The 26599-nt window shown below is 38.1% G+C and overlaps 1 protein-coding gene across 4 annotated transcripts in view; it reads right to left on the bottom strand.

Annotated features, from left to right (window-relative positions):
- Positions 1 to 9235: 9235 nt before the first annotated feature.
- The window catches only part of LOC133530162 (transcription factor AP-2-epsilon), a 77459-nt gene continuing 60095 nt past the window's right edge, over positions 9236 to 26599 (bottom strand). For all 4 annotated transcript variants that reach the window (XM_061868020.1, XM_061868019.1, XM_061868021.1 and 1 more), the window contains 7 exons: positions 23886 to 23996; positions 23070 to 23124; positions 20553 to 20736; positions 11757 to 11875; positions 10819 to 10961; positions 10230 to 10397; positions 9236 to 9575 (listed from right to left, as the gene is read on the bottom strand). In XM_061868020.1, coding sequence (XP_061724004.1) covers positions 9468 to 9575; positions 10230 to 10397; positions 10819 to 10961; positions 11757 to 11875; positions 20553 to 20736; positions 23070 to 23124; positions 23886 to 23996 — 888 coding nt within the window. In that variant the 3' untranslated portion in view covers positions 9236 to 9467. The remainder of the gene's footprint in view (positions 9576 to 10229; positions 10398 to 10818; positions 10962 to 11756; positions 11876 to 20552; positions 20737 to 23069; positions 23125 to 23885; positions 23997 to 26599) is intronic.

Below are 26599 nucleotides of genomic sequence, written 5' to 3'. Positions count from 1 at the left end.
GTTGTTACCAGTGGTAGCTACTGGGAATTTTTATTCCCACCTTTTACCACTGGTACCTATTGGGAAAAAAAAATCCGAGTAGTTACTACCAAATCAAGTTGGTTGTAACTAGTGGGATTTTTTTCCGTAGTAATACGGGTAAAGTAAAATACATACATTATGATTTAAAAAACATGATTAACTATAAACTTTTATAATATTTCTTGAGGGTATTTTCAATAAACCATTTCGGTAAAAGTATTGTTATTTAAAAAATGAGTAGTTAAATGTCAGAATGGATAATGTACAACAAATAAAAAAAACGTACTTCGAAAGTAAAATACAGAAACGCAGAAACGTATTATATTCTGCACACGGGGGGGAGGAGGGAGTAGGTACGCTCAGGTATGCGACGCTGGGCTATTGGCCAACACCTCAAGTCCATCATACACGTCCCCGTCGTCCCTGCATCTGCCGCCGCGGATCAGGGCCGAACCCACCCAGGGTTTCATTGGTGGGTGGGTCGTCCCCCCCGGGCAATGCTAGTGGTCGGAATGGGCGTCGCTACATTTACCAACTTACCCCAGACCACTAGTAGCCAAGTATGAGGGCCTCGCCTGATGTGGGCCACGCCAAATGATGTGGCATCCCCACCCGTCAGGTGTTCCTTTTCCCACCCCAGAAATCCAGTCTTTCATCCCGTGTTCCAAAATGTCATTTCCTGTCTGTTATTCCCGTCTCACCTCTCCTTCTCCTGGGGTTTGCAGTCCGGAGCCTGAATGTGCGGAATGATATTCCGCACATTTGGGACCCGGAATGCAAACATCGGAGCAAGCCATGGAGGGAGTGGAGAGCGCCGACACGGTTGAAAGGAGCGATACTCATTGCCCAAGCAACCCAACGGAGGCTCCCAACCCTGAAACACGTAAGTCCGTCAAGAAATTGACGGGTTCTGCGAAGGGCCGCTATAAAGCTCTTAAAGAACTAGGAGTAGCACACGAGGAAGCGCTACAACTGTCCGCAAAGAGCTTTGCGGAACTTAAGAAATTGGGGTACAAGTTCGGGTCCACACATTCCAGACCCGAGCCTAAACCGGCCAAACGGCCGCGCTCGGAGGAAAAGTCACCGCAGGGTAACATGTGTAAGAACCCAAGGGTGAGTGTGACCCCCCCAACCCAACCCCAACCTTCACAACCTTACAACGAGGTCCTCAGCCAAGTCCGAGTCGGAATCAAGGATTCCAAGCCGATGAGTGTCGCGCAATTGGAGTCCCTCTGCAACACCATCTTGCTAAAGATTGCGACTCTGGAGATGGACGAGGGACCGAAGTTCAAAGGTTACTCTTACAAGCCAGGCTGGTTACTCATCACCTGTAGTGACCAAAGATCAAAAGCCTGGCTTGAACAAATAACACCCTCTCTAAAACCATGGCCGGAAGCCAACCTCGGGGTCATCCCTGAAAATGAGCTTCCCAAGCCGAACATAGGGATGGTGTTCATTCCAGAGATAGACGACTCTAAGGTAAAGCAGTCGCTATCTCTACTCTATGCACAGAACCAGGGGCTGTACACAGAGTACTGGAAGATTCTCCACACCAAAGTCGAGAAGAGTGGGGTTATGGTAACCCTATCTCTAGACGACTTGTCTGTGGAGAATCTACAGAAAAAGGGCCTAAAGGCAAACTTAGGTTTCCGGGAGGTCCAGTTTCGGCTAAAGGGCCACCCAAAGTCCCAACAGTCCGAAACTCAGCCTACCCAAGACCCACCACCGCAGTCTGCAAACCCTACCCCACCCAACACCTTATCCCAAAAGCCTGCCCGAAAGGTGCCTTCTGGTCCAAAACGGGCGGCTCCCTCAACATCCAATCCCATCCCAGGACCATCGGGCATGCAGCGGTTTCTCGCCAACCGGGGAGGCTACAGGGGCAACAACCGCCCAAGGGGTAATGGGGACCGAAGACGGCACCAAGGGCACACCAGTGCCCAGCGCAGTGCCAAGTAGTAACGACGCTTTAGAGGGTAGGGGGGTGAGGTTCCTACAGGCCAATCTACATCACGCCATAGCGGCCACAGCGGTCGTGGAAAGACTTTTTGGCGAAAATGGCCTGGACATTGCCCTCATACAAGAACCATGGATCAACACTAAGTCCATGGCATCAGGACTGAACAGAGCAGGAAAGGTACTGATCTACGAAAAAGGTGCTAAACCGAGAGCCTGCATCGTATTTAACAAAAATATTAACTTCTTGCCTGTTACAGAACTATGCAGTGAAGACCAAGTAGCTGCCTACGTCGATCTCAAAGGGAGAGGAGCACTCAAGGTAATAGTCTGCTCCGCCTACCTGCCCGAAGAGAAGCAAGATCCCACAGAAGAACTGACTAAAGTGCTTGAGTACGCTCAAGCACAAAGGCGGAACTTATTGTGGGATGTGACGCCAACGCCCACCACACCATCTGGGGGAGCACTGGAATCAACAAAAGGGGTGAGTTACTATCCCAATTCATCTTTACTAATTGTCTGCACTTGTTGAATAAGGGTAATATGCCCACCTTCGTAACTAGAGCTAGGCAAGAAGTACTAGATATAACCTTCGCTACTGAAAAGGCGGCAAGTTGCCTAGCCGACTGGCGTGTCAGCAGCGAAAACTCAATGTCGGACCACAAACATATTTTGTTCAGTGTTAAAGGCTCTCTAGATAGGGAACCACTTACGCGTAGAAATCCAAAAGAAACGTCATGGGAAGCCTATAAGGCTGACCTCGAAAAACGTCTAAAGGATGTCCCAAAATATGTCAAAACACCAGACTCTCTTAACATGGCAGTTAACCTAATATCTGAAGGCATAAGTAGGGCCTACGAACAAAGCTGTCCGCTGAAAGAGTCAAAAACTACTAACACAACGACGTGGTGGAACAAAAGGCTAGAAAACCTCCATAGGTCTACACGTCGCATATTCAATCACTCAACCACACCGAATGAGTGGGAAAGGTATGGTAGAGCATTGACTGAATATAATAAACAAATCAGGAAGGCAAAAAGAAGGTCATGGAGAAGGTTCTGTGAAGAGATTGCCCAAACTCATAAAGGAGCGAGAATTCACAAAATACTCTCCAAGACATCAACCAACTATCTCGGTCTCCTGAAAGACCAGATGGCACATTTACGAACACAGAAGAGGAAACTCTTGACTTGCTCAGAGGCACACACTTCCCCGGTTCGTATTCAACCAGTAACACACAACTTTGCGCCCAAAGGAATCCTCAAATCCACAGGGCACGCAATATCGACTGGAATTTGGCAACCAACATCTTTAGACCAAACAAAATTAAATGGGCTTTAAAAAAATTTCAACCATTTAAATCAGCGGGAGAAGATGGAGTGTTTCCGGCGCTTCTACAGCAAGGACAGGACCTCCTCCTCCCGCATCTGGCCAGAATATTCCGAGCAAGTTTCGCGTGGGGAATTATACCAGATAAATGGACTCGGGTCAAGGTACGATTTATACCAAAAGCAGGGAAGAAGGACTACTCACAGCCTAAATCCTTCAGACCTATTAGTCTAACATCGTTTTTACTCAAAACGATGGAAAGAATCATCGATCAGCACATTAGAGCCCAATACCTGGTGGAAAGACCACTAAGTGTAAACCAACATGCTTACCAAAAGGGAAAATCTACGGAGACTGCCCTACTTGACCTGGTTGACAAGGTGCAGAAAACCCTAGAGGACAAGCAAACCGCTCTATGTGCGTTCCTTGATGTAGAGGGTGCTTTCGACAATACACCCACAGAGACCATACTTAATGGTATGAAATCAAAGGGTGTTGACGAAACCACCACCAGATGGGTACATAGCATGCTCTCGAACAGAGTAGCCACTCTGACCCTCAATACTATAGAGCATGAATTTTATACCACAAAAGGGTGCCCACAAGGAGGCGTTCTTTCCCCCTCTATTATGGACCCTGGCAGTGGACCAACTTCTTGCAATTATGTCAGGCCAAGACTATGACACACAAGGATATGCCGACGACCTTGTAGTCATCATCAAAGGCCCTTGCCTCCACACAATATCAAACCTAATGCAAGGAGCTCTAAACACAATATTCAAATGGTGTAGAGAAAATGACTTGTCCATTAATCCGAGCAAGACTGTAATAGTACCATTCACAAGGAAACGAAAGCTCGAAAAGCTCACAGAACCAAGACTTAATGGACAAATAATACCATTCTCAGACGAGGTCAAGTACCTAGGGGTCACTTTCGACCAAAAGTTAACTTGGAACCCTCACCTAAGAAATATTATACAAAAAGCGAAAATGGCCATGTGGTCATGCTGTCGAATGGCAGGAGCAAGATGGGGCATAAGACCCAAAATTGCTATGTGGTTATACACAGCGGTTGTGAGGCCCATAATTACCTACGCCTCCGCAGTCTGGTGTAACAAAACCAACCAAAAGACGGCAATAGAAACTCTAAACAGCCTGCAGCGAACGGCATGTTTAACAGCAACAGGCGCCTTCTCCTCGACACCGGGGGCGGCCCTAGACGCACTGCTGGATATTATACCACTCCACTTGCAGGTGCAAAAGGAGGCTAAGCAGTGCGTCTACAGAATATGCACGCTAAACAGGCCAAAATGGCGCTCTCAAGCATTAACCAAACTAAAGGCCTGGGTTTTTGCAAATAGAACCCTTAGCATGCCCACCGATGACACGCACACTGAATGTCAGTTTAATAAACTGTACACAGTAGAAATACCTCCTAGAGACAAATGGACCAACAACCAAATGTTCGTCGAAGAGGGAAGCCATATTTGGTACACGGATGGTTCCAAGAAAGGCATTGATGTAGGATGTGGGATCTATGGTGAGAGACCTAAGCTCAGAGCCAGCGTCAGCATGGGCACACAGGCCTCAATCTTCCAGGCTGAAGTCTACGCCATCAACAAATGTGCGGAGATTAACCTGGATAAAAACCTACGACACCAACATATCTACATCAACTCAGACAGCCAGGCTGCTCTGCTGGCACTAGAATCCCTTGAGTCAAACTCAAAACTAGTCCAGAACTGTAAAACAAACCTCAATGCACTGGCAAACTCCAACAAAGTCACACTTAGATGGGTACCAGGGCACTCCGACATTAACGGAAACGAAGAAGCGGACGAACTTGCTAGAAAGGGCGCAGACACACCCCTGGTCGGCCCAGAACCGTTCTGTGGAATCACAAAACGGGATGCATATTCACTGCTCAGCAATTTAGAAAAAATAAGGGCAAACGATTGGTGGAAGTTCGTAAAAGGACAAGAACACTCGAAAGCTCTAATCAAAGGGTTCAACAGCAAAAATGCTAGGGAGCTTCTAGGGCTCAAAAGACACAAAGTCTGCGCGGTGACCAGAATTTTGACTGGACACTGTAAATTGAACAAACACATGTTTCAAATCGGAAAGAAACAAGACGCGACATGCAGGTTCTGCCATGAGTCAGAGGAGACTGCAATGCACATTCTCTGCTCCTGTGGACCACTAATGTCAAAAAGAAGTACCCACCTAGGGCGGCACGTATTGCAACCCTATGAGGTACAGAACATTACGGCCCAAAGAATCTGGAATATCCTGGATTCAACGGGCATCAGTAATGAACTTTAAAGGGCTGTCACAATAGACCAATGCCTGGTCGACGTGGCATTCAAAGGCCCACAAACCACAGTAATAATAATAATATTCTGCACTCTTCTTAGAACAACGACTCATTTTCAGAGCATGAGATATGAAAAAGTGCTTACCCAATCTCGCTGCTCAGCGCTTTCTAATCGTACCTCGCGGTACGGGAAAAATCTTAACAATGGGTCCTTACCCGATGTAGCAAATATTGTAAATGTGGAGGATTAGATAGGAGTCGAGTTTATGAACGTCTTGTGTGCCATTCGGGAGCTTGGGGACCATCTTGGCAAGTTAGTACCAGGGGGAGAAACTGCCGCATTCGGGCATTTTCGGCTCCGTTCGGCTCAGCATTGCTCTGAGCAATTATTAGGGTTGGCAGTGTTGGCACAACTTGACGCCCGTTTGCGTGCACAACCACAGATAAGATAATGACTTGAATTTTGACAACCCTAAATAGCCGAAAGGGAAAGGGAAAGCTTGATTCGCCCCTGAATCGCAGTCAAACTTCGGTTTTGTAGAAAGTTTCTTTTCTGTACGATAGTAATCTTGTTCTTCGGCAGCTGTACTTATTGGACACTGTTCGGCTTTTGGAAATCTGACAGATAATAATAGTAGTGAAAATGGATAATGAAAATGAAAAATTGTTTTGAAGAAATAGAAAAGTAGTAGCATTGTGAAGTAGGATTCGATCTGTCATAAACTCAGTTTTTTTTTCACTAGAGTGGGACCAAGCTAAGTTCGCAGCGATTTTGATAGCAGCTAGCAGCAGACGGTGCAAGTGTTATTTTAAATGTCAAAGTTTTATTAAGTTATGACGCTATCAAATTAGCTTGGTCTGACTCTACACCCCTTCCTTCCTTCACTAATGAGTATTAATCAGGAGAAATAAATTAAACAATTAATGAAATAACATCATTTTCTTTTACTCTGGGAAATGAAACAAACACAATCTTATCGATATTTTTCAAGTCTTCATAAGAATGATAAATCCTCATTACACTTCAACCAAACGTATCCAAAGTCCGTGTCAAAAGAATTAACATTAACATAGTGCATTGAATAAAATGTGCGACAAAATATTACCCTGATTTAAAAACTTCACAGAGCCTTAAGACAAATGAGGTAATCCCCGAAATGTATTTAACATAGTACGTACTACAAAGTGTTGTAAAGACATCGTCATATGACCACTTCTCCATACAAACGTAGTCCCCTCTCTGGATATTAACAATATTATTACGCAATATGATGTATATTTCCCACAGCTATGCTCCTTCGTTTGATTTTATTCTTGTAAGAGTTAAAAAAATTGTATGGAATTTGATTTTTCGTTCAACAAGGGGTTTTACTGCAATGTTCTGCCACCAGAGAGCAGCACTAGCCGAGATTTGCGTAATATTCCCTATTATAAGAATTCGGTTAATATATATTTCCATTATATATCCGGGGAGGAAAACGGGGACCACATTTGTATACGGTCGACCACTATAGTCTTAAAGTGACGCATAATGAAATTACTTTAGAGCCCTTTTTTATAAATCTACAGTTTATTATTTTGCATAATTATCTAAACCACGTGTCACACCGCTAAATACGATGCTAGTCGTCCTAGGTTAGAATCTCTTTTGTTTGAACCTCTTGTAGCTTTACAAAATAGGGCCAAGTACATTTACGGTTTTATTTGCAAAACCGATTTATTGAACGTGTTATAAGTTATTGTTTTGATAGAATAGCTGCGACGATCATTTTAACCTTTTAACCTCAGTGTTAATTAGTTTTCTTGATTACACCAAACGCCAAAAATCATAATTATCCTCTCTGTGTCCTGTACTCTGATGTGACTCTGTTTTTTTTTAATTACTACTTAGCGGTTAAATGTAAGAAATTGGAATTATGCAAATAATATTGAAATTAAACAAGCCATGGTAATATAACACTATTATATGACATATATTATACTACCACGACTGTATTCATATTATAGTTACATACTCCCAATATGGTTAAAAGGTTAAAATGCAATTCTGCTTTTTTTAAATATGGCAATGGTTTTACAAAAATAATAAACTTATTCGGTAGTCTTTGTGGTGGTAAAAGTAACGAAAATCGCTAATCTACGTCAAGTTTAATATTTTTTAATTAGGTATCATTTGGCACACGATTAAAGATCATTTTTAAGTTTTTTCTTTGAGCAAGTATGAGTGAAAATTTATTTTACTTTTAAATAAATCACAAAATACTTTAAAGCTTTCGCATCGATTATCGAGAGTTAATATCCCTGATATGGTTGAAAAATGTCTTTAAATTTTTTTACAGTCAAGACGATAGTGGACAACCTCTTCTCAACACAAATATAGGCACCATTTTTCTCCTTGAATATTGATATTATGGAAAATATACGTTATATTTTATTATATTTTTATACAACTTAAGATATTTGACGTTTGACTTATTTTGATTTTTAAATTATTATAAGAGAAGCGAAAAACAAATCGCATATTTTTTTAAAGCTCCTAACTCTTACAATAATTAAAAATTAAAAAAAAAACGAATGAGCATAACTATGGTAAATATACATTCAATTATGTAAAAATATTTACAGTACATCTGGCGCTACTTTACCGCACTAGTGCTATAATTGGCACATTACGTAACTATGTTCAAAATTTAAAGGGCCATATGTACTGTAAAACTTTGTACGATACACGTGCGAATAGGTAATTCGCAACTCGTGTCAATTTAAAACACTCCCTTCGGTCGTGTTTTTATTTATCACCACTCGTTTAGGATTTCCTATTTTTTGCACTTATATCGTAATGTATCTATTTCTAATCTATTTCCATTTGGTCAATCTCGAGGGAAGAAAATGGGAACTACGTTTGTGTGAAGAAGTATCCGTCCACTTTACTCTTAATATTGTTTCATTTTAGCTATATATTTTTTTACTATTTCACTGAGATATGAAAAACGTTGTGAAATTGTTGTAGTTGAAAAGCATTTGTGTACTTAATTAAAAAACGGGAAAATTTGTATGTTCCGAACTAAACATTCAGTGGCGCGAATTTGTGCGTATCAAGTGTAATCTTGTCGAAATTAAATTATTTATGATAATCAAAAAATTGTTAATAGTATGATTTAGTTACCATTTTTTGGAATATTGGCACCATTTACATCAATGTAATTTAGTTCTACAAACACTACAACTGAGAAATTGGCAAGACGGTACTCATAATTATTATATACATGCGAGAATAATAATAAATATTAAATACTTAATCATCGGACACAAGTATCCGTTCTTTAAACTAATTGGCACACTTTCACATTGAGTCACTAGCAAAATTATATCTAACCTTAACTAAAGAGGTTTTTTCTAAATTCGAACGATCGGTGAAAATGCTATGTTATCCCTTAGTATGTAAGAGGTACATACTGTACAATAAACTATTTACAATTTGATATGTGTTACTTATTGCAGTTTTGTCATTGCATTTATCATAACCTCGTAATAAAAATAGTTCGTCTCGACGAAAGCACGAAATCATGGCCTGAGAATTAATGCTACATTAAATGCTAATTAATACTATGGGTATTCATTTTATAATCTATATTTACAAATCTCACAATCTTGAGTATTTTAATTGCACTTTATTTGTATGCGGGCCACAAACGAAGATCATCATAAAAATAAATACGCAATCTCCTTTTAAATTTTGTATGTTGGCAGTAGAACGATATGAAGTAATTCGCGTCCGAATGGACAGTTTCTTGGTCACATGGTGACACTCTGTGGTGCGGCCGACGTTTCCGTCGTTATGTTGGTGTTACTTCTTGATGTCGGGGTCCATTTTAGTCTTGTCCATTGACGAAGAAACCATACCGCTTTGGGGGTATAATTTGTCTAAATGCTTGAGGGACTCGTTTAGGAAATTCTGAAACAAAAACAATTAATTAAATATCACAAAATACTATTTTAACCTTTTTACCTTTAAGGCTATCTACGCTACGACTCATAAATTGGCATATAAAATAATTCTGGTATTAAATACAAGTGTTTTTATTTGCAGTTATCTGATTATTCTCTTTAAGTTATAAAAGTTATGACAATTTGAGATTCCAGTCACTCGTCATAAAACGCCCGGTGTATCCATATATCCACTACAGCCATAAGGGGTAAGGGACGAAGCCATCTGTCAGAACGAAAGAGATACTTAGGGTAGGTAATGCAAATTATTTTTAAAGTGTCTCAAAGGTGATTTTAAAAACCTTCCGCCGAACGAAACCATGTGAGATTAAGAGGAAAGTGCATCAGATGCCGTTGTATGGCCAGCTCTAGCAAGTGCAGTTGTGTGTTACATATCAGAGACCGGTCCTGATTCAGAGGTCTAACAGCAATCACAAGTATGATAAGTACCTGTATAGCAATCATTGCCGCCACGATGGCCGGCCCGCCGAAGCCGTAAGAGACGAGAGAAAAGTGCGTGAGGTGCCGTTATAAATACCTCTAGTAAGTGCGGCAGCCGCGTGCTGTAGAGTGTCCAACGACCCTGGTTCAGAGGTCCAACAGCCACAAGTATGATAAGTACCTGAATAGCAGTCAGTGCTGCCACGATGGCCGGCCCGCCGAAGCCGTGCGAGATGAGCGAGAAGTGCGTGAGGTGCCGTTGTATGGCCGGCTCTAGTAGGTGCGGCGGCCGGGTATTGCAGAGCGGCGAGCGGTCTTGGTTCAGGAGGTCCATTAGCTCCTTGGTCACCTGAAACGTATACATATTTCTTATAAGAGCTTTATAAACAAATCGGTCTTAATGAGGAAATACAATTAGGTGGATTTTATACTTATAATAACTGAAGTAGGTATCTAATCGATAACTATTTGCAAGAACAGTGTCAGTTAGACCTTTGCGAAATATTGAAGGTCAAGACTACAAGGCTACACATGTACATCACATCCACATAAGTTCTTTAGTGTGACTCGAAAATTTAAGACTTGACTGGATGGTATAGCATCAATAAAATTCTGTGGACGGTATTTACGATACATATTTGTTTGGTGGCATGCAGTAATAAGCATCCTGCTCGCGTCTCGCAGTATTAACCGCACTGCCTCTGAAGGCGGTAGATACAGATAAGGCAAGGCTATAGACCAGTAGGGACTCGTTCGGCCCTTGAAGTTACCTGTTTAGTAGCCTGCAGCAGGTCGCGCCGCCGCCGCGCGTCGTGCTCCGCGTACTGGCGCGCGAGGTACTCCGCCAGCGCGCGCGCTGGGAACTCCGTTTCACACACGTAACCAAAGTCGCGCGCTAGGTGCACTGCCTCCGCTGGAAACCGAAAAACATAAGAATTAGTGGCGAATAATTAGTTAACCGTCAGCTTTAACCTTTTGACCGTTAAAGACGTTGACTGACACGTGCGGCTACACCCTAATATCTACCTTCGTGCATTCCGATAAAGATCACGATGAGGCACCGCACACGATAAAAGATTCGACTCTTCTTCTGTTGTCGTAATAAAGATATTTTTGCTCAGATAAGTCCAAACATGAAATATCTAGTGTCAAAAAAAGAATGAAGATGTGTTGTAAAGAAGACGGTGTAAAATTAACCAAGGTTGTGTTCAATAAGGGCGATTTAGCCAAAAATTGTTGATGAGAGTAAATTAAAAAGCTGTCGTGATTCCAAAAGATTGTAGAGGAATTTTGCTGTCCTAGTTATGTTGCCATAGCAATTTATGCGCTTCCATGAACCTAAATTAAATGCCGCTTAAGTCTTTGAGAATCTAGGACAACCGTAAAATCGGCTGACTTTGATACTAATATTTGTATAGATCGTGTCATTGACGGCGTCATCATACGATTTTAAACCATTTTATGCCAAAAATGCCTGACATCATTTTGGAAAAGAGCTGATACTGTTCAAACTGCTGAATCGTTTTATAAAACATAGCTAAGTATCACCGCAAGGAAACTCCCTTTCACGTAAAAAATCCTGCATCGAAATCGGTCCCTCAGTTTGAGAGCTACGATGACACAGACAGACATTGGCATCACATGTATAAGTAACACCCCTGGTTTTGCGTCGGGGGTTAAAATACTATAAAAATATTGATATATTCACCTTCGACTAGGCTAGTGAGGAGAGTGACGTTGGCGGCTTTCCGTCGCCCCGCCGGCAGGTTTAGTCCAATCTTTTCTAGCTTTTCCCGCAGCAGGCGGCCGCCATTTTTGCTCTTCGCTCTGTAACAGACGGAAAAAATCCAATCAGGCGAGAATAAATAAAAAAATAAGCCTATATACGTCCCACTGTTAGGCACAGACCTCCTCACATGCGCGCAGGCTTGGGCTAGAGTCCCCAAGAATAAATGTTAAATTAAAGTAGCCGTACCCAAAGGGTCAAACGGGACCCTATTACTGAGACTTCGCTGTCCGTCCGTCCATCCGTCTGTTACCAGGCTGTATCTCATGAACCGTGATAGCTAGACAGTTAAAATTTTCACAGATGATGTATTTCTCTTGCCGCTATAATAACAAATACTAAAAAGTACGGAACCCTCGAAGGGCGAGTCCGACTCGCACTTGTCCGGTTTTATTTATTTATTAAGGTGAGCAACAACGCCAATAACGGGTACTTAGGTACTTGTGGTTGTATCATATTGTAAAATTTGACCAGTCGTCATCTATGTATTTTTTATTTTATCTTCATAAGGTTAAAAGGTTAAAAACGGTAGTTCTCATTTGTCTATTGCATTTTTTTGTATAATGTCGTGTGGTGTGGCTAGAAAATCACCAATTGTCAGTTTCAACATTTAACCTTTTTAGCCTTTTAAAAGCGAGTAACTATATTCGATAGACAAAGAAAGTTTAAGATGGCGTGAAATTGTTTCTTCACAAAATATTTTGACATTACCGTTAACGAACTATTCAAAGAGTAAACATTAACTTTATACGAAGAATATGAATAATCGTTTTATATTATGTCGCTTCACCGCAAAGTAATTACCTACATGTATAGTCTGGCAAACATCTTGTCAGTCAGTAAGAACCAGGAAAATTATACTCATCCCTTTCTTTTGGGTGATAGTACTAGCGTAAGACGAAGCTAAAGGCAGTATAATTGTCTCTGTCCATTTGAAATGAGACTGTCCTGGGTCAAACTCTCAAACTATATGTGAGATATCAGAATTTCAGAGTCTTCAGATATGTAGATCGTAAAATGCCGTTTTAAGTGATCTACCTAGTGGTATTTTTTTATTTGAAACTACTACTAAGCTTAAGAAAATGATTAACATAAATCATACGTGAGTTTATAAATCAATTCTTGTATGATTTATGACTTATTTTTAAAACAAAATGTCATATTAGCAGGTCACTCACTCAAACCCATTCAGAAGCCGTTGACCCCACGCACAGCAATAACAAAAAAAGTAAAAAATGACGTTTGTCAAACTTTTGACAGGTCGCGTGTAGTATCGCTACTGGCCGGTAGATGGAGCTACCGATAAACTATCGATTACCGCCAAATGTACTTACTTGATTGACGCATAGAAAGTTATTCGAAACCGTTTCGATTTACGTAGTTAAAATAAAGAAACATGTCGCTTATGTCGATGGGGTGCGGTTTATAATAGTGTATATTTTTGTTTTAAAGACGCAAAGTTAATTTTGTCGGTATGTGTGTCGGATGTTGTTACTCCAAAGCTGGCTACCAGTATTAACCGCCGAAATATAAAGGCTCGTTAACGAAATTGTTTTCGATAAATTTCTTTGATGAAGTTTCCGAATAAGCGAGCGAGGAATGCGACTCGTAGATTATGATTGATTGAAATTAAAGTGTATTCCGAACGTTTTTAGGTTATCACGTAATAAGAATGATTTAATAGATTTTATGGACGACCGTTTTTTGCTATGGGTGATGGTTCGTTACTAATGTTATTATACGAGGTCTGGAAAGTTGTTAGCTGGCCTGGCTCTACTCATGCGATTTAAATATTATTTATTAGCTTGCCTGCTTTACTTTAAGACGAAAGTGGAGGAAAGAAGGAGGTGCGCGATTCACCTTTTCATACAAACGTAGTCCTCATTTTCCTCTCTGGATATTAACATTATTGAAAAAATGTCGACATAATTTGTTGTATATAACTACAGCTATGCCCCTACGTTTGATTATTTCGAATTTTTAATTATTATTCGCTCCTAATTTTTATAATAATACAATCACCGAAAAAAGTCTAACGTAGGGGCATAGCTATGGTTAATATACATCAAATTATGTAAAAATATTTTCCAAAATGACAATATCCAGAGAGGAAAATGGAGACTACGTTTGTATGAAGAATCGGCGGTCCTCTTTCCTCTTAACCTACCCGTGCAAAAGAAATGGACACTAATCGCGATTTTTATTATTTACTTATACGTAATTTATTGTTTTAGATGAACATATTGAATGTTTTTACGGTTTTAAAACAGCATTAAACGACTGTGAATGTTATTTATTACTTCCGCTCATAAAATGCGGCATTTTATTGTTGTTTGAAATGATAATTATCATATTTTATTGTTGAAATATAAATATTTAATTTATTGATTAGGTATAATTTTTGAAACGAAACGGTACCTTTTTAAGTATGCTTAAGGATTAATAATACTTTTTAACAAAATTCGGTGATATTTCTTTACTCATTATGGCAATTCTGACATGTAAAGTTTTCATTATTTTATTAAATAGGTCCTCTTAGTCATTTTTGGTTTCATCATCAGATCAGCTTTACAGAAGTTACATATCGGGATTTAACAGACAGTAAATAAGCTTACTAACCCCCAATGAAAGTTGAAAGCTTTTGAAAATGACACCGGTGAAATTACTAGGCATTTTTTGCTTTATGTTACTGGGTCGTTCACACATTCAAAGCATATAATGATAATCTCGTTGTTCGGTCAATGAGTAAGATATTCCGATCAAAAGATACCAAATACCGCAATTAGAGAAAATACCGTTACATCCAATCGTTAATATTTTCACACGTCCGCTTAGCCAGCGACAAAAGATCCAACCGTCCGCGACTAACGAGCCAAATAATGAATTTGAATTTAGAATCAATGGAAAACTAAATCGGATGAATCGACAGATCACAAACTAATGGCCAGTACGTATCGATTCGAGCGGCTGATTTAAAAAGATTATTGACTCTAGTCCGAATGCGATTATTAAAAAAATATCGAATCGCGTTCCGTTTTTGAAAAGCTTTGGCAGCTTTTTTATCAATTTTAGGCGCGTGTGTCTGATATCTCTTCAAGTTCAATTAATTTGAAAAGTTATACGTAAAATAGTATAAGTAACTTATATTGTGTAGCTTAGAATCCATTAATAATCCACGATTGATTAAATCGAAATGGCGTGCCTACTTACGACACATTGTGTTGCGTTTCGAAATAATGGCTGTGGTACTGTACTGTTTTGACGGCGGTTTTACGGGACATCTCGAGTGGGTTCTTTATGTGTGTTCATAGATAGTAATGGTAATTAAGTATTAGCATGTAAGGTGCATTCTCCGTATTGATACCCCATTCCCTAAATAGTTTGTTTAAGAGCCAGTTAGCCAAGCCAAAGCTTCATACATTTTGGACATCCTGGTTCTTGCTTAATTGATCGAGCGTTAGCGAAGGCCTCCGTTTTAGCTTGGGAAAAAATGCTTTCGTATATCCGAAACCGGATGTCTTTACAGGTTGCAATTCTCAAACGATTTTCGAGAAATTTTGTGAGCAGATTCAATAATAAAATATATTTTTTTGGCATTCAGTTTTTGGAAACTTATCAAAATGGGGGAGCAATATATTTTTATTTAATTTTAATCTATACTCGCGAAGTCTACAGCTTACAGTGCCACTAGTATTTATACGTGTAATATAGGTACTTAGGTACTTAGTTTCGAAAATAAAACCTATATCGATGACACGTTTTTAAAAACTTGATCCAAAAACAAAGATAATGACATAAGATTTATGTAAGTACGTCAAAATGCTATGCAGGAATTGCCTACACCTCAATAAAAATATCTGGTTCCGTATAAAAAGGAACTTTAGAGGCGATTGGCACTTACGCCTTGAAACGTCACTTTTTACTAGAATATCGTTACAATAATGGCGTATGCGCCAAGTGAACTAAAGACCCTTTTACACGTCACACAGAAAAGGCAAATTACGCTTGAATGACATTATCTATCCGGTCGATTTAATAATTCATGCAGCATCCTTATAATAGCCGTAATTACAAATTAAAAACCGTTTCACACAATAAATAACTGTCGCTGGTCGGTTTTTAAAATTGAATTTCGAACGCGCTCGTAATTGCTCTCATTACGCGGCGATTGTCAAAACGGGGATATTTTTCTCTTCATTAAAAAAATACAACCATTTTATTACAACATTTTTTACTACATGGGACTTAAATTATTGCGTTTAACACGGGAATAATATTAATCGTTATCAGAAACGCTTCTTTTATTTCAATCATAACTCATAAGAGATGCACGAATATTTGATCTACAGCTTAGATTAGGAACTATTTGAGATTTGTAATTTAATATCATATAATGATTTAGTATTAGTATGGGACCTTAAATATTATCTTTATTTATTATTAACGTATCACTTAATATTTTTACATGTATCCCATCACTATCCCTTAGCCCCATTATGCCTGGCAACATCGCGCAAATGGCGGCAAAATAATAAGTTCCGCCATTTGTATTCTTACATTGCAATTCACTAAAACGAATAATATACATTCCTGGTCTTCGCAATTATACCTAGATATATTATACGTACAGAGAGAAAATGTCACATAGTCACCTAATTTACGTGTTAAGACGGTAATTTTCATGTTAATCTTGTAATATTGAGTACCCGATGACCTATTCAAGTTTTATGAAATGTATATGTAAAGTACAATTGTAAATACATTGATGTGACAGTAATGGAATAAATAGTTGGAACAGTTCTCATTAAACAGTTATTTTCCAATTTACTTGGACACCTTATTCAGTTATATTTTTTTTGTCGCAATTAAGCCGTTTTGTGAAGTTGCTTTTTTATTGTTATTATTTTGGCTTTAGTTGTTAAATCGGTAAGTTAAAACACTTGCGGGAATTAAAGACTCTATAATACAATGTTATTGTTTAAATGCATAATTTATCAATTTAATTTTAAGTTGATATGTTAGATAAGTATAATCTCTTACAAGAGGGTTGTTTCCAATTTTTTGAAACGCTCGTATTACGTTCTATATTAACTAAAAGTTGCCCTAAAATTCAACTTTTATACTAAAAACGGCTTTAAATATGTTAAATTAACAAAATATATTTTGACAGATGCTTTCGCGCCCAAAACGCTCTTTGAAAATTGTGTGACGTCACAGTTTACGGTTTGACACATAACTACATACACACGTAGAAGATACGAACTGTCAACTGACATTTGTCATTTGTTGTTTATCGCCTAACAGTCAACAGTGTCAATCCGAGAGTTGTGACGTCATCAGAATCTTCAAAGACGTTTCGAGTTTGGTCACGTGACGTATGCTAAAAGATATTTTAAATTCAATATTTACAAAAATATGGTCATTACAGGTCCCCTAAAAGTAGTTTAACATGTTCTTATAATCCAAAAGAATTTATTGGGATACAATTCTGCCCTAAGATTTGTAGATGGAAACGACCCTATTTATAAGTTCGTTTGATCAAGCGAATAAATTTAATAGGAAGAATAAGAAACTTCTTGCTTTTTTAAATCATCAAATTTCAATAATTATTGAGAGGAACATCACTACTTTTTCGTAAAACGTAAATAAAATCTAGTGTTGCAATGAATAAATAAATTTTGATTACTATCGTTAAGTCATATAAATAGTTTTCGCCCGCGAGATATTATATAGTATTAGCATAAAATAATAATCGCATTGTTAAGCTTATCACTGTCTTGCCGTACCAGTGTTGCCAGTGTTGCCTCACTAATGTCACTATAACGAGGCCGATTCGTGATTTTCGTGACCGAGGAGTGAAATCTAGGCTTTTAATTAAGATAAGTTGGTGAGTTATTGATTATGGTTATTATAATTTGTCGTACTAATAGCAACTATTTTAACTGATCATCGATGTACCTATTGTACCTGTATATGCTTTAGCAACACATTTTACGAATTGTTAGTTAACAGTGTGGTACACATGCTACCGAAAACATTTTTGGGACTATGTCATATATCGGCTATTGTTTTATGTCTATTTACCATCGTAGTAGGTAGATTGTGCAACGTAACTGCCTCATGAATAATAAAACAAAGCAAGTTGCTATTTCGCGACATCCGGTTATCCGTATGGAAGTAACTAATCAAACTGGCCGTAAATAAGTGTCACTATTGGCAATTATTTCACGGACGCTCAATCATCATGTCACGCCAGTTACCGTCGCTCGTGACAGCACCTTTGTCTTGTCGCGCGACAGTCTTTCAATTAATGCGCCCTATTAACTAAATGAGCTCTTTTTAATGTGTGAAGTATTTTGGCTCATTATTTTTTTTTATAATAATTGCTTAGTTTATTTCAAGTACTGGCCCACTAAGTCTTTTAATTATTTCTAGCAATAAATATGTATGGTGTTTATGGGGTGAGTTGCAAAGCAGTTAGTCAACTCCGCTGACGTTTAATGAGATACTTTATATTATGCCTACCACACGATGTAGTCAACATAGAGTCTTATCTGACCTTTTACTATGTACTGTCACATCATCTTCATAGAAGACATCAGGTCAGCTAATTAAAATAATATTTACGGAAAAGGTACTGGGCGTTTAGGTAAGCAAATGCACCGTTTCATGTCCTAAGGTACATTTTCTCTGGGTAAGATATGTAGTATATCGCTCGCCGCGCTTTAGATTGACGAGTAAAAGTAGGCTTTCCAATAACGCATATTTGTTACAATTTACGGGTCTAATTGAACTTGGGAAGAGCGGTTATAACCTGTTATGAATGTGTGGCTATTTAAACACGACCCAGATCCAACCGCGAATAAAAAGCATCTAATAGCAGACGAAGCCCTGGCCGCAAACCGAGTTGACCGAGCTACACAGTGTTGCCATTGTAAAAAAAGTTTATCGACAGCCTGTCGCTCATGGACATGCGATGCGATAAATTTATCATCGCTCAGGTAACTATCGTCAAGTTCAACTTGTCGAGTTTTCGCATATCGTCTCAACGTAATTTAGAGCTACCCCTCTATTTTTTAATAGGAGGAAACTTTCTTTTAACACACTTTTCGGTGTTTTAGGAAAAAAATCACGTAGATAAACGTTAGGCAACTCCTTTATATTCTTATATTTCAAGAATTTTACAATATCTAGTTTTCAGTTGTTTGTAGAAAAAAGCCAAGACGCTTACCTGCGTAAAATTAATTTTGATATAATTCGAGTCAATATAACTTACATTTTAGGATATTATGTTCTGTAAGAAAACTTTGTTGACCTTCGACGCAATAGATATTTAAGACAATTTTGAATGTCTGTCTTGACTTTTAGGGCTTCTGGTTCTGATTTTTTATTATAACTGTATTAAAATAAAATTCCTATCGCATACATACTTATAGTTGAAAATTAACTCCAAAAGAAATCGCAAAGCTAATAAAAATATCGCTCGCTCTCCACTATAGGTAGTTCTCCAGCTTTATTATACTTAAACAAGAGGCTTGGTAGCGGCGGCTTGTACTTAAAAAATATTTAAAATGAATTATTACATTATGCATGAAGTTAACTGAAATATTATCTAGCGTTTATCGAGAGCATTATAATAATGGCTTTACGTCAGGTGCATATTGTTTTTATGGTTTGTATGTAGATTTATGGAAGGAAGTTATTTAGACATTTTCTACCGAATCTACCACTTTGTACGTCGGTATTAAGTGCGATTTCTTATTGGATTTTCATGTCATTAATCGCTTTATTGACCGCCCGGTACCTTTTTATCGAGAAACGGCTGAAGCGGTATATATTTGCCGCACGGTCTCTTTGATAATAATGCATATAAAAGCAGCTTTACCTAGCCACGGACTAAACCGCAATATACTTAAAACTAGTATTCGCGTATATGTATAGCTATGTAGCATATTGGCCTTGACTTATGTTACTTTTAATAATACCTAAATTATGACTTAATTGTAATGAACCTGACTTGAAGACCACTCAAGTCAATCTAAGTTAGGAGATCTTTAAGTTAGTAGTAAATCTCTTTGTATCTTAATGACTTTAAAGAACAAACACAGACATTCATATCATAATTAGGTGTTATGTTTAGACATAATCTTGTAGCCTTGATTTAAATTAATGTCTGTATCATCGGTTTGAGGAGTATGTGACGTTGAAGTGTTTATTTGTAATTTAACAGACAGGTTTGAGTGCGAAATTCCAGTTCGTTTTTTTAATCATCTGTTTGCTTCGAAGTAGTGATAAAACTAAAGGCGATAAAAGTTGACGATAAAACGGAAAATATTGTCACTCGTGATAAGATACCCGTTTTCTCGCACTTGATCATCGTAATAACTGTTGCTCGGAGTCAATTATTATTACTGGCATAAATTACCGTCTATGCTGATAAAAAAAGATGTTGGCGCTGCACCTTTTATTTTGAACTTAGTTAATACCTACTATACCTAGTTATAGTTGAGCCGGTGGTGAGCTAGAGTCGTCATGTCTAATACTAGAATACGTCGAGACATATTCTGGTGGAGACAACCGACGTTGCACCTCCCCCACTGTCACTTTGTACTTGCTCGTTGAGGACAGTAGTGACAACCGTCCCGATATTGAGCAGAGCATATTGTGCTATTAGGGATAGTCGCAGTTGGCTTTCCAAGATTTGTATTGTATACTTACCGACGTAGTACTCCGCCGAGTAGAGAAGCGTTGAGGCATTCAGGGGGTGACAACCGACGTTGTACCTCCCCCACTGTCACTTTGTACTTGCTCGTTGAGGACAGTAGTGACAACCGTCCCGGTACTGAGCAGAACACGTCGTTGGGTGCACATGAGCCGCCGAGGCCGTCGCGCCCTTTTATCGCTGCGACAAAGATAAGACATAAGAACGAGATATAGCGGTGTAAAGGAAAGATAATTATTGTTATGTTGTGAGGCTTTCCGTACTTAACTATTGCTTGGTAAAGGTTGGGCTATCATAAAAGATGCTGAAGTATTAATAGGTTAAACTTGGTAATAAGTTTTCGTAATGTAAATGGTCCCTATTTTAATCTGCCTGCTGGGTACAATTTAATGTATTATTCTAAATAAATAGCATTGATAGGTAAAAAAAAGCATTCATCGCTACAATTTGAAATGAGCCTACTTCAAACAATGATCTAGCTACTCCGATACATGTTCTAAGAACTGCATATCATTCAGTGTACCCCAAATCGGCGGACCCCATCTACCAGCGCCTGTTACTGCTACAATACAAATACAGCTAATAAATGCGTATCTCGCACAAAAAATACGGGTGATTATAAATTTCTGAGCACCGTGTTCTACAATGGCACTCCCCGCGTCCGCCACGCCCCAAACATGAACGCAGCGTGAGCCATTCACATTGTAATATTTCTTTATGGCAACCCTAATACAATAAACATTAGTATGTCATTAACTCTGCACCATACTGGCTCTTAACACCCTGCCATTTGAAAAAAGAAAAAAAAGCAGTCAATTAGGTACTACGAGTTTTGAAATTGGAATGCAACTTCAAATTTGGAAGTGTAATTAAAAATACTAGGGTATAGAGTTTTTACGAGTGTCGATTCCAAATTCGAATGCTCTATTCAAATATAGATTGATTGATCGATTCGATAGTTTTATTTCGTCGATATCGATTCATTGGCCCGTTGCATGAGATGAGATGGGCCTTTTTTTACTATCTATTTAGAAAAGTCGATACACCTATCCGATAAGTGCGGTATGAGGCCTAATTACAGTTTTATCTTTAAGAGGTCATCTTTGAGCGGGTAACAATGAAATATTTGATAAGTTAATAATATGTATTTATTTTATCGACGCACTGTGCAATTTGAATAATTTCTGTACGGTTAGTAAAACATAGTTTAAATGAAGCCCACTATGTTTCTATTACGTACCTGACCTATCTTGAATGGAGTAGGTGTCTCTTTAAAAAAAACTTACGAAAATGTTTTAATCGCTTAATATGGTTTTTTCTCCTCAAAATTCTAGATTGTTTTACTTTTCTTAAAAAATATAATTTGTGTTAGAATCTCTTAAATAATATAATACTCGTGTAGCGCGTTTTTGGCGGTTCGTTCGGAAGCTGCCTTGTTGCACCTTTTCTACAAAATTTGGTCTTCAATTCATATTGAATGATATCCGTAAAAAAAAACCAATTTCCGTATGTAATACTTAAAGTTTTTGTCTGTCTGTACTGGGTTGTACTCATATATTCGTATCGATGACTCGACAAAAACCGTCGTCAAGCAGCAGGGGTAATTTAGCCGGTAATTATACTTTTAATTCATGGCAACACTATTTTTTTAAGAACTAGACCACTTTCAACTAGCTGGTGCAGTGCAGTCAAAATGTTAATAGATAGATGTTAGGCACTCGAATTGTATCAATGTTTGATATCAATAATTAATTAAACAACTGACAAATTTTTAATGAGGTACACTTTTTACCTGTGTTTAAATTGAGAAGTGGAAAGTAGATAAAAGTGGATATAGGTATCCACCTTGTATGGACACTATGGACGAATGTATACAAAGTGACCCGTTTTCGTTGCTTTTGTGTGTATAGAAAAAATATATTATGGAGACGAGTCATGTCAGTCATGTTGAAATAAAGTCGAGTGAGAAAATTTGAAATAGTAGGTAAGTAATCTACTTTTGTTAATTTGTTTTTTTTTTTTTTTTTATATATATTATAGGGCATTATTACACAAATTGACTAAGTCCCACAGTAAACTAAATAAGGCTTGTGTTGAGGGTACTTAGACAACGATATATATAATATATAAATGTTTATAAATACTTAAATACATATAAAACACCCATGACTCAGGAACAAATATCCATGCTCATCACACGAATAGGCCTGGGACCATCAGCTTCGTAGGCAGGGTGACTACCCACTAGGCCAAACCGGTAATTTGAAAAAATCTACTTAATTAGATAGCTTAAGTCTGTCAAGAAATTTCCGTCAGTAGAAAACAGCGGCAAATTTAAAAAATGTAATGGTATCGACCCATATTTTTTTTAAAGTTCGAGCGTGTTTTTCTACTGACAAAGTTGTTTGACGGGCTATATAATGTTTTCTTATTCACTCGGCAGTATTGCAGCTATTGACACTGTCCATTATAATAATATAAAAAAACTAGTAATTATTAAAAAAAAAACTTACTTTTTAATAAAGGTAGATCAGTCATGAACCCTGTAGTATCATCCATGCCGGCGTTCTGAAAAAAAATACAAAGTTGTCTATGGTTTAGCGATACGTTATTGGCATATTAAGAAAAATGTATGCACGAAATTCCAGCATTCCAACTACGGGTCGCCTTAATTTACTTTATTAAATTCCTATAGAATTTGCGGACATATTTATTCCTTGTTGACCGGGGGTGATCGGCGTTTTATGACTTTATTATCCAACAGAATGTAATATAAAATATAAAGAAAATATGATGTTTTAAATAATTATTAAGAATTAACTTTTTATCTGCTGATTCCAAATATGAAGACACATTTTCAATATACACGAGTGTACCTATCTGCTTGTAAATGTAGGTAATTTGGCGACAAATTGAAGAAAACCATCATAAGGAAATCAAATAGATCTGTACAAGGCGTAGTTTCTAATCTGGATTGAAAACTTAGATCATATACATATGTAACATACATTCGTATTCGTATTCGCGGGCTTGTTTTCCGCAACTCGACGTCGCAATTCGCACCTATTTTTCGTGATGTAACATACATATTTCATGCACTATCGCAAAAAAAAAACTTATATATTCTGAATTTTAAATCCGTATTCATAGCGCCGCTGGCCCGTGACGAAGTCGAAACAGCTGTGCCCTAACTAGTAAACGATCGACGTCTGAATTGACCGGCGCCTTCTCACTCTTCCCAGCAGTGCGTGGTGCAGTGCGATCTCATGCTGCACCCATGTGACATAGTCCCTGTGCCCTATTGTCAAACATTCCAAGTTTGAACTGACCGGCGCCTCCTCAGAGTGCAGTGCGTGGTGAAGAGCGATCTCATGTTGTTCTCGTGCGCCGTAGTCAGCGCGCCGCTCGCCGCCGCCGTACCCGAAACCGCTGTGCCCCAACTATTAGAAATAAATAAATATTATAGGATATTATCACACAAACCGACTAAGCCCCAGATATAAATAAATCAAAATAATCCTGTATATTCTATTCTGTTATATGATGCCACTGGTTAAGTAAAAGGCATGACGGTAAGTAAGTAGGTTTTGTACCTATCCTATAAATACCGGGTTCCAGGCCAAGAGATTACCCCCAGCCCAGCTTCGTATTTATACTATCAACAAAAACACTAGGCCAAACCGTTGTTTAAAAAAACCGGTCAAGTGCGAGTTCGTTTTACTCGCGCACTGAGGGTTCCGTACAAACTTTGAATTATCTTGTGTAACTATAAAGGCGAAAGAATTTTGATCAGAAGTACCTATACTAAGTATAATTGTGTACAGCGCCATCTATCGGCTAATTGTCTAACTACTTTGCGCGATGCACGTGTGTTGGTTTTTCGAGGATAATTCTCTATCATGTGAACCGATTTCAACATTATACTTTTATTTGAAAAAGGTGTCTATAATGTAATCTCATAGCTATTTCCAGTGTAATAAACACACTTATAATTGGTTAAATTGCAAACTGAATTTAGGAAAGAATTATCGTTTAAATACCGTTGTAATGTGACATTTATTAACTACTATCGAATTTCTATATTGCAAAAATGTTTATAGAATTATTATACAATGACAATGTTTTCAATAGATATTGCAATTTCAGCAACTAAAATATCCTTTCAACTTCATCTTCAATCGCCATTAGATCACAAAATGACATAGAGTTTCCCGCCAAAAGTGAATTTCTTTGTGTTGCCCGCCCGTCTCGGTTGGACCGGAACATTAGGGCTAATCTGCCGAAGTGCCAGTGCCATAAATGTACGCTTCATCGCCTAATGGTCTCATGCATTGGATATCTGTACGGAATATATAACATTTCAGTTCTGGAGCATAGTATTGCTGGCCGGAAATGCATGTTGAAATTATACGTTCGAATTTTAAAAAAAAACGGGTTTCAGGAATTTGTAAATCGAAAAACAGGATTCGATTTCCAAGTTTTTAGATTTCAATTGTTAGTTTATTTAGGTTTGGTACTAAGCTATTGCGTTGATTTGACGTTAGGAATGATGTTAGCATATTAAATAGATATTGTATAGTTAGGCAAGCCACTTTCGTCATTAGAAAAAGGCGGCAAATTATATAAATGTAGGCGCGAAAGGTTATCCCGCAAAAAAAAAAAAAAAAAACCGGCCAAGAGCATGTCAGGCCACGCTCAGTGTAGGGTTCCGTAGTTACTCTTCCGTCACAATAAGCTAAACTGGAGCTTAAAATATAGTAAATTGTTAACCAAAGGATGAAACGGTACCTTTCACCCGAGTTAAACAAATAGGCAAATTTTCATAATTAGTACCTAATTAAAGTAAGTCTTTTTACTATGAAGGGAGAACTTTTTGCGATAACTCAAAAACAGCTAAATTGATCATGTTCGCTATAGTTTTCATTTAATGTCTTTCTTAAGCTCTACTTTCACGATTTTTTTCATATTTTTTGGACCTATGGTTCAAAAGTTAGAGGGGGGGGGACACATTTTTTTTTTCTTTCGGAGCGATTATCTCCAAATATATTTACTTTATCAAAAAATGTTTCTTGAAAACCCCTATTAGTTTTGAAAGACCTTTCCAACGGTACCCCACACTCTAGGGTTGAAGCGAAAAAAAAAATTTCACCCCCACTTTACGTGTAGGGGAGGTACCCTAAAAAAAATTAAATTTATAGATTTTATTGTACGACTTTGTCGGCTTTATTGATTTATATATCCATGCCAAATTTCAGCTTTCTAGCACTAACGACCACGGAGCAAAGCCTCGGACAGACAGACAGACAGACAGACAGACAGACAGACAGACGGACATGGCGAAACTATAAGGGTTCCTAGTTGACTACGGAACCCTAAAAAACAATTTCTCGCATATTTCTACTGACAAAGTGGGTTTGTTAGAGTATATTATGGATATATTAGTCAATGTGCTTACTGAAAGTAGGAAAGCAGTGGGAAACTTAGCTTTCTTTGAAAACTCTCATTCTCATTGAAATAGTTCCAAATATTAATAACAAGATTTATAAGTAAGTGATAGCACGAGGAGCATTCAGTTATTTTAATTAATCCTACTAATTATTGTTCGTTAAAATGTAAGCAGCATTTCTTACGAGTCCCCTTTGAGCCCCGTTATAACATATTTGCGAGGGGAGAATATGCGAGCATAGAATAGTTCGGATTCGTATATTATAGTTAAGCGATTAGCTTCTTGCATGCGTTTGGCGTTGAGATTTTATTAGTTTATTGCATCTATATATTTTGAATGAATCTGTCTTGTTCAATTTTCTGGTTTTGGGCGTTTGTTTAAATATAAGTACACTAATTAGATAGAAAGATAGAACACTCTTTTCAACACACTTGCTTTTAATGTCAAACTGCTTTTAGGCTCGTAATCCTATGTTAAACCTGCGTGCTTTTTCATTATCGAACTTGTGCGGTAATGTATGTTGACACTTTTATTTTACTCTAGGTACTTTTACTAACTATTTGAACAATTAACATTTGATTTATATAGAAGTTTTAT

Source organism: Cydia pomonella, chromosome 22, assembly GCF_033807575.1.
Source record: "Cydia pomonella isolate Wapato2018A chromosome 22, ilCydPomo1, whole genome shotgun sequence".
Classification (NCBI taxonomy): domain Eukaryota; kingdom Metazoa; phylum Arthropoda; class Insecta; order Lepidoptera; family Tortricidae; genus Cydia; species Cydia pomonella.
The sequence above is the reverse complement of the archived record's forward strand: the minus strand, read 5'-3'. Positions and strand labels throughout refer to the sequence as shown.